This window comes from Azolla caroliniana, unplaced genomic scaffold (assembly GCF_043228905.1).
Source record: "Azolla caroliniana isolate FFs.n. ecotype wild unplaced genomic scaffold, voAzoCaro1.0.p SCAF_144, whole genome shotgun sequence".
Taxonomy (NCBI): domain Eukaryota; kingdom Viridiplantae; phylum Streptophyta; class Polypodiopsida; order Salviniales; family Salviniaceae; genus Azolla; species Azolla caroliniana.
Genome location: NW_028230579.1, coordinates 58,193 through 67,123, shown reverse-complemented (window position 1 = coordinate 67,123; position 8,931 = coordinate 58,193). Strand labels below are relative to the sequence as shown.

General features: G+C 38.7%; 1 protein-coding gene across 2 annotated transcripts; it reads right to left on the bottom strand.

Moving 5' to 3' along the window:
* Positions 1-3,151: 3,151 nt before the first annotated feature.
* LOC147849030 (protein phosphatase 2C 51-like) lies at positions 3,152-8,536 on the bottom strand. Of its 2 annotated transcripts, XM_087337864.1 has the most exons (4): positions 7,860-8,534; positions 6,815-7,153; positions 4,101-4,206; positions 3,152-3,983 (listed from the first exon to the last, which is right to left on the bottom strand). In XM_087337864.1, the coding sequence occupies exons 1-4, from the start codon at positions 8,325-8,327 to the stop codon at positions 3,688-3,690; spliced, it is 1,209 nt and encodes a 402-aa protein (XP_087193990.1). In that variant the 5' UTR covers positions 8,328-8,534; the 3' UTR covers positions 3,152-3,687. The 2 variants fall into 2 exon arrangements, with proteins under 2 accessions (XP_087193990.1, XP_087193991.1); XM_087337865.1 differs by lacking the exon at positions 4,101-4,206 and having other exon boundaries at positions 3,818-3,983; positions 7,860-8,536.
* Between the last annotated feature and the right edge of the window lie 395 nt (positions 8,537-8,931).

Here is an 8,931-nt window from a genome sequence, read left to right as displayed (position 1 = left end):
AAGTATTGTATTGCAATATAAGATGGAGTACAAAGAGTAGACAGTAGGGAGCTATAGGATGGCGTTGAACCAATTTGGTTTTTGGAGGATTGATAGATCCTTATTTATAAGTCCCTATAGAGTAATATGGATTACTCTAGAATATTCTAGGACATTCTAGAATATAGAGTAATCTATTTTTTTATTTTTTTATTTTTTTTCATTTTTACTTTCGATGAATGGGTAAATATCCCATTTTGTTGTAAACCAATTGTCTCATGGGCCAATTTTGTCCTTAGAAGACGTTAATATATCTTTCTTTCTCTCTCTCTCTCTCTCTCTCTCTCTCAACGCACACAATTCTTCCGCTGCACAGAATCCATCCGATTCTTTACAATTAGTACTACCATAGAATTAACCATACGTTTACCATACGCATTTGCATTCGAGTATGTTTCAATCAAACATGTATGGTAAATCATCTCAAAGTTGGATTGGATTTATAAGGTGGAAAAAAAATAAAGATTGGAATTTCAAAAAGTGATTATGTTCTATATCATAGATTGATTGAATCACATGTCATCACAATTGAAACACATACACACATACATCACAATTGGAACATTAGAAAGCACGAACATAAAAGTCAAATAGTTTAAAGACATAAATTGTATTGATGATGAGCTCGTCTTGCAATTATCAATGTTCTGATCTCTCAATTATCATCTTCTTCTTGGACACTCCTTGGCACATGAAAAATATTCCTGATTGTGGCCTCTTCCTCCTTAGCGACAATTTTTTTTTAAACCTACAATAAATTGAAGGTTTGAAGCAGTGATGGCTTCTCACCTCGATCTCGTCGCCTTATCTTCCCTTTCGAGTTTGCATGTTAGAGCTAGCTACTAACGTAAGCATATGATAAGGATAATATAGATAAATAGATAAGAGAGGAGAGAGGAGAGAGAGAGAAAAAAGGTTGTGGATCCACTCGACCACCCCCGAGCAAAGGGATCGAGATAGACTCGAGCCGCAATCAGCGTCCCATACCACCAATGTGGCGTCGAGTCGTACCTGTTACTTGCGCCAGGCAAGTTCACACTTGGCCTTAATGGGTTGTCTCAATCCCAATGATTAAAAATAATCCTTCCCTTCTTTACACTCTCGTTTAACCCTCACACTTTATCCACATGTCTAAAATACTATGGTACAATCTTACCACGGGATATTATATGCTCATGCCCGTAATATCGTAGCTATGGTTTATTGCCGCAATACCTCCTTCTACTACCAGATTGCATAGGCGAAAATTCAGGTACAAGCCGATTTACAAAGCTCAGATAGTCACGGCCTCACAGTTCCTGCCCTCCACAGGTGGCTTCACCTCACATGATTGGGTTGATGTCCTCTCAGAAGCTCTTCCTTTCATTCAAAGATTCCAAAAAAGAAGGGGAAAAAAAGGAACACGTATTTTTCCCTTTTCAAACGTGTTCATTTTCAAACATTTGGATGCTTGCACAAACACGTTTATTATGTTCTATGAGTACTACCATCATTTTTTTTTATCTAGATTCACATTAAATGGATTCTAGGTTGGTTATTGAGTTTGATAATGGTTATTGAGTTTGATCGGAGTTACTAGTATTTGCAACCAACAATGTTGGGATTCTATCTTTGCTACAAATTCAATACTCATATACTTAAAGCTTGTGCACAAATTGTACATGTTTGCCCTTATATGTAAGTGCAAGGTATTAATTAAGCTGGATGATTAGCACTACCATCAATAACTAGTATTTGCGACCAACAATGTTGGGATTCTATCTTTGCTTCAAACTAAATAAGCATAGTAAAGATCTATATGAATAAAACCTAGGAATCATGCACCCAACCATGTACGCATGTCAACAAGATTTAATATATAAATGTCATATTAAACTAGAGATAAGATATAGAATCAAGATCATTAGTTGTGTCAAATGTCATATATTTTCGCTTGCATATGATTGTGTCAAATGTCTTACTCAAGTATTGCCCTAATATCATTAATTGTTAAGGCCATACAAAATCACCAACAAGTATTATTATGCCCACATAACATTAATTTGACTAATTTATTTTGTCTTTTAAATTGATTCACATGTAGATAAATGAATTCATAAGGATGCATAAAATATTCCTTTTCAAAATAACGGAATGGTATCAATTAAACAAACCATATGGTTTTGTGTTGCATCCTCTACATCACTTCTTAATAGACACTTAAATGTGAAAGCATGCACTTAAGAAACAAATATAAAATATTGTATGACAAATCTAACTATACACAATCATAGGGAAAAGAGGAAATATGGTAACATAACAAGAAGGGAGGAAAATATCAATAAAGGAACATGTCAAGTTGAGATTTGAATAATGAGCAATTGATGCTCCCAACATAAATGTCAAAACAACATCGTTGCAAGTTGGGAGTAATAATTCACCACCAATGTTAAACAAATGATCAAAATAATCTCCTGTAAGTATATTATAGCAAATATCACATGTTTATATTTGACAATTATAGATTATATGGCTTTGGCCACCCATTTGAAGTGCCTCAAATTAATTGCGTATAACACTTGAATCCACCAAGAATGGGGTAGTTCCCTAGGTGGGAAAGGGTTTCACTCACCCATAAATTCAAGTGACTCAGATTTTAGATTTATTGGAACTTTAAATTCAATTGGCTAGTATAAAATGTCATCTACCCAATGGAGTGGGTTCCACTCCTAAAAACAGTGTGACACTTTTAGCTAGATAGAATTCTAGGGTTTTCACTCATTGGATGGGCCAAAAAATGGCACATGAGGCTCCATTTTCCAATACTAAGTAACATTTTTCATGTAAAAACCAAATATTTGTCACTACATACTTGTGTGCTAGGAACTGAATTCTCCTAATGTGTTGCCCACCATGTGCACACCCCTTGTTGGCAATAGGTGAGTGTACAACTAGCCTTGAATTATATAACCTCTATCAACGCCTTTTTGTTACACATACAAAAGATGATAAACCCTAATTATAAAGATGAAATATCAAGGAGAAGAATTTTCTAACGATATTCAAAATGTCATCGTCCGATATCAAGTTATATATGAAGATCAACTATAAGGAGGACGATGAAAAGTCCAAATAAGAAAAAATAAATACCTTTGTTGGCTTGATGTGAGTTAATTTACATAGGAAACTTGGTGAGTTTAGAAACATCATCATTTTCACATGCACAATGCCTCTCTTTGCGAAGGTTTCTTTGTATGTGTTAGCAAGGGCATTTACACACAAAGTAGCAAAAACGCATTGATGCAAAGTAAGCTAAAACCTAATTGTAATAGTGAATTGGACGAGAGTGAAGCTCTTTTGAGACAAAGTTCAAAATGTGTCAGTTGTTCACAAATCTCGGGGTGCATGTGAGTCAATATCAATTCAAGGTGGAAGACGAGAGGTGGGATTTAGGAAAATAAATACCTTTGGGGGTGCATAATACATAGAGAACATTGGGTGTGTGGTGAGATGCGGCAGCAATACATAGGGTTGTCGGTTCACATCAATGTGGGGGGATATTTGTGGGCATGACATGGCAAAAGGACAATCCGACGACCACATAGTGCAAGTGACAATGATCCCACACTCGAATGTCAGGATTGGGTCATCTCATTTCGTGAACAACATTCACGATGGGAATGACGATGAAGAAGAAGATGATGACGATCGATCTCGGCGACGGAGATCAACAACCACGACGGAGATGTTGTCTCCGCTGCCCTTCTCATTTGCCGCATACACGAGGGCCGCAGCGGCCGTTTGTGGGTCGCGTAGGAACCGCCGGGCAATGTTGCATGCCTCTTGGTTGGTCACCACATCCCACAAGCCATCACTCGCGAGAATGAGGCACTCGTCCTCATCCGACCGGCGAGTGACTGTCACTTCGGGATCGGCTATCACGTGTGGCTTGAAGTAATGGTCGCCTGAGACAAAAAGAAATAACGAACGCAATGTCTATATCATCAATCATCATGTCTGCACCCCACAAACGCCATAGCATGAATAATACCCCACCCCCTCCCCCCTTCCGCCTCACTCACCTATAGCTCTGGACATCGCAAGGATGCCAAGCACCCGATACCCGTTCCATGAGATTACCCTCCCGCCAGATGCTTCAATTCTAGCCATCTCATCCTCCCGCTCCGGCTTTTGATTTTGTTGTTTGTTTACATGCACACGACACAAAACCCATTTTGTCAACGATGCTCAACATATTATGTATGTATGTGGTTATATGCATCTTCCTAATAATTTAAAGGTCACTCCATATTTGATACACGAAGCATCATATCATGTTAGTATATGCATCTGTATGTGCACATACATATGTGTATGTGTATGTGTATGTGTATGTGTATGTGTATGTGTATGTGTATGTGTATGTGTATGTGGATGTGGATGTGGATGTGGATGTGGATGTGGATGTGCATGTGCATGTGCATGTGCATGTGCATGTGTATGTGCATGTGTATGTGTACGTGTATGTGTACGTACATGTGTACGTACGTGTACGTGTATGTGTATGTGTATGTGTATGTGTGTGTATGTGTATGTGTATGTGTGTGTATGTGTATGTGTGTGTGTATGTGTATGTGTGTGTGTGTGTGTTTGACTTGTTTGCACTTGTGGGCTTTGTCAAAGATAGTTTGTCTGTAGACTGTGAGCCAAAGTGTTCTAGAAATCTCATATGTTTATTACACGCAATAATGTTATCATAAAATATGTATCGAGTTTTATTCCAGTTATCTCTTAACTGACCAATGACTTCAGAAAATCAAATTACGTTTTTAGCAAACAATGAGACACTTGTCCCCAAACACAAGTGGGATAAGTCAAAATTTTAGGTTTAAACACAAAAGCTAAACAATCAATCAAAACCGAGGCCCAAATTTTGGTTTTCCCATTTTTTAGATTTTAGTTTTGGATTTGCTTTTACTCAATAAGTAAGATTTAACAAGATATTGGGTCATGGTCGTTCATAATGATCATGGATTTTGCCTTGGACCCATATGCTCATCAATGGAATAGCCATTAGCATTTCATTCTTCCTTAATGATCTCTTGAGTTTCTTTTTAACTCAAGTAATATGCTCATAAAAGTTGTAATGTTGGGTTTTTTAATTGGTAGTGTTTCAATTCTATCTAGTAAAAGTAGTATGCTCATAAAACTAGTAGTGTTGAGTTTTGGTTTGGTGACTAGTTAATCAATCAAGTAATAAAAAACGATTATCTCAAACTTAGAATTTTCACACATAAGACATCATGTAGTAATACATTGAGTAAGTGAATGGTAATGCATTTAAGCTTGTAAATTGCTACTTATCCATCCTATGAGCAAAATGCAAACTCCACCCACAGATTTAGTTAACAAAGGCCAAACATGTTGCTTGCCAAACCAAAAGAGCCCAAAAATCATCGAGAGGTAGGAAAAAGAGACCCCCCACAATCACGTTGGACGTTAATGCTTTGATGACAGTTTTTAGAAATTTCCCATAAAGTCAATCCAATTGTAATTTAGGTAGAAGACAAACACTACGTGGCATCTTTGTTTCTGTATAATGTATTCACTAATTTATCCAAAGCTAGAATATGAGGCACAAAAAGTGTATCCAATAAGTGATCTAAAGTTAGAAAACCAACACTAAATGACAACTAGGTTTGCACTAAGTATATCCAATCGACATCTATTGTTTCTATTGTTTAAAAGAGACTAACGCTCTTTCCGCATGTAATATTTGCAATCAAAATACGTTCATCTTTTTTTCCATCTTTATATGGATTCTAAGTTGTTGACAATTGTAACCTAACCGTCTAGCATACTCAATCAAATGAAAACAATGCCATTTTGCTACTTCAAAAATAGTCTTCTTTCATAAGTCAATTTCCCACACAACATCTACTACACTTGATCACATGAAAACAATCCCATTTTGAGTCGTCAAGTGATTCATCTATTCTTTGCAATCTAGACTTAATTGTTATGTAGTCTTTAGGTTAAAAGTTGACATTCTCACTTAATTTACTTTGATCACCTATAGATTGCATGTCGTCTCTAGATTTTACTACTAAACGTATACTCCAATATACAATATAGAATCTTCATAGTGAAGCATTTTAAACATAATATAAGTCGAATCGGGTAAGTTCAATAGCTCATGATCAATGTCAAAGAAAAAGATTGCCTCTTCTTTTTAGATCCTAACTTACAACATGTGTATGTCCATTGCAGGATTGTGATATTCTCCTCCATGACTAAAGTTTCCTCTTTTCAAACATGTGAACATTGTTTCTCATGAATAATTATTCGGTTTAGGAACCGATTAAAGACAAGACTACTTGCGTTTTAGAACAAATATAGGATTGTGATATTTGCTCCATGACTAAAGTTTCCCCTTTTCAAACATGTGACCATTGGTTCTCATGTATAATTATTAGGTTTAAGAACCTATTAAAGACGAGAGTAATTATTTTTATGAACAAATAGCTTAGGTAAATAAAACCAATCTCTTGTAGATCCACATGTAAGCAAAATTTGAAACGTAATGTTTCCACGCATGTGTTTCCAATGCTTTAGGAAGGGGCAACCTTTAACTTTGCCAAGGGACTTTAAAGTTAGGATCATGGAGTCATTATTGAGAGTTCTTAGATTTTGTCATTAAGCAAAACAAAAATACCTCACACAATTAAAATACCTAATTGAAATGGCATTGAAGAGCTACATTATTGTGAGATAGAGAGACAGCAATAAGACTTACTTTGTGATCTTCCGAAAGTGGCATAGCTTGACGACGTCGACATAACACAGCACGAGAATCTCCACAATTACCAACGATGATATGATGATAACTTAGCACGGCAATGATAGCCGTGGAACCAACTGAGCCTAATGAGGGAGGAAGAGGATTGGCACTATTACTTGCACCAGAGCCCACTTCACAATCCATTCTCAAGAAGGTGGTCTTTATGCAATCCCCCCACAACACTTCGTGATCATGCTCCCCATCATTTACATGCCTTTGGACTTCATTGGCACATTGTCGGGTGACTTCCTCCGCTAGTGCAAGGTGAAGATGATCCCGACAATGGATCGCCACCTAGACACAAGCAAACACAATACATCATTGGAAACACCCCCCCTTTGGCAAGTAAGGAAAGTGTAATAATGTCGAAATGGCCTATATAGTAAACAACCCTTAAGCATGGTTTAAATTTCAATGGTTCCAACGTGGGACTTCAAATACCAAGTTAATAAGTTCGAACAATTCAAGGACTCAAACCCAAACAAAACAAGACATAGACACATTTCCGGTGCCCATGTGAGCATATTTGCTTGTGTGAAAACAACCTCCATAATTCATCTCATTCTGTTAAGTGGGTGACCACAATCTTGAATCGACAATCTAGTGTTAAGGGTAGGATAAAAATGGGTCAAGGACATTGGACCATAAGACACCTAAGCGAAGGAAGCAAGGAAAAGGCAAAAGGCCAAAGACAAAAAATAGGAAGCATCTCTTAGGTAAGGGTACGGCCCAGCCCCCGTCCCACCCCCATCTTTGGGAGCATATGAAACACCCCTTAGATAGAGATATCTATTTGGCCAATGGCAACAACTTCTTCTTTAAAAAGCTACCAAATAACAGGGACAAGCACCAACAGCCCTTTGGGCAAAGCCAAAGACCAGATATAGCCAGCACATAACCATGGCAGACAACCTAAAGACCATAATATGAAACCTCCCTTTTAGATAAAGACAGAGAAGCACAGGAGACTTTGATCTGATTCAGACAGAGTTTTTGGTACCTGCGATCCGCCATGGCCATCATAGACACCAAAGAAATGGAGGTCAGAGAAGCCTTTGCGATGCGGAAGAGAGAGGAAGTTGTGTGCTATCGCAAACGTGTCCTCCATGTCTTGCCTCCTCCCGCACACCGATCTCCACCCTGTCCTCGGAGGTCGCCGGATCGATTCCGCATTATTCACTCCAATTCTTGCCTTACTTACAGGCCTAACCTCCTCCTGATCTTGCTCTTGCTCCTGCTCCTGCTCCTGATCCTGCTCCTCCTCTTCTTCTTGTCCTTCTTCTTGCTCGTTTGATTGTTGACCTGATCCAACATTCCCAGTCGCCACGGCGGAATCAGCCGCACCTATTAACGCTGATCCTCCTTCGTCCTCTGCCGTGGATCTTTCAGGAGCCAAATCTGAGGTCTTGATCAGCACTGAACCCTTGTCATCACCCGCCTCTGATGTTCCCCCTCCTATCTCCTCCATCTGCTAATGTTCTGATCACGTGAAGAAATCCTAACCCTAAGAAGCCTAATGGTGTTGTATAGTAGCATTCTATAGACTCGTTTGTTATGTCATAAGGAACCGATCTTTTACATCTGTAATGTGTGTGCACACACGCACGCACGCACGCACTCAGAGAGACAGAGACAAGAGAGGGATCTAGGCAGGTTTAGAGAAACAGGGAAAAGGAAGAGGGGGATCAAGAAGCGATGGAAGAAGAAGGGGAAGAAGAAGAGAGACAAGAGAATCAATGGTGTTTTATGTAGTAAAAAAAAGAACTCCTTTTTCTCCGGTAAAAGGTTTCTGTGTATTCAGAAGAGAGAGAGAGAGAGAGAGAGAGAGAGAGAGACTATCTGTGAGGAAAGAGACGACGCGTGTCGCTCCCTCATTGTATGTGGAGCTAGCCAATCAGATGCTGCCAGCGCTCTCTCTCTCTCCACCTTGGTTTTGTCGGAGAGCGGTATGTGTCTTGTGTTTGTGTCTGTGTGAGAGAGTGAGAGTGAAGGGGAGAGAGTGCAGGAGAGAGAGAGAGAGAGAGAGGGCTTATGTGTCTTGTGTTTGTGTCTGTGTGAGAGAGTGAGAGTGA

Excerpts from the sequence above, each read along its gene's own strand:
- LOC147849030 (XM_087337864.1), bottom strand. The coding sequence starts at position 8,327 with ATGGAGGAGATAGGAGGGGGAACATCAGAGGCGGGTGATGACAAGGGT. Across the intron at positions 7,154-7,859 it reads ATGGCCATGGCGGATCGCAG|GTGGCGATCCATTGTCGGGA; the intron begins GTACCAAAAACT and ends GCTTGTGTCTAG. Across the intron at positions 3,984-4,100 it reads TGCGATGTCCAGAGCTATAG|GCGACCATTACTTCAAGCCA; the intron begins GTGAGTGAGGCG and ends TTTTTGTCTCAG.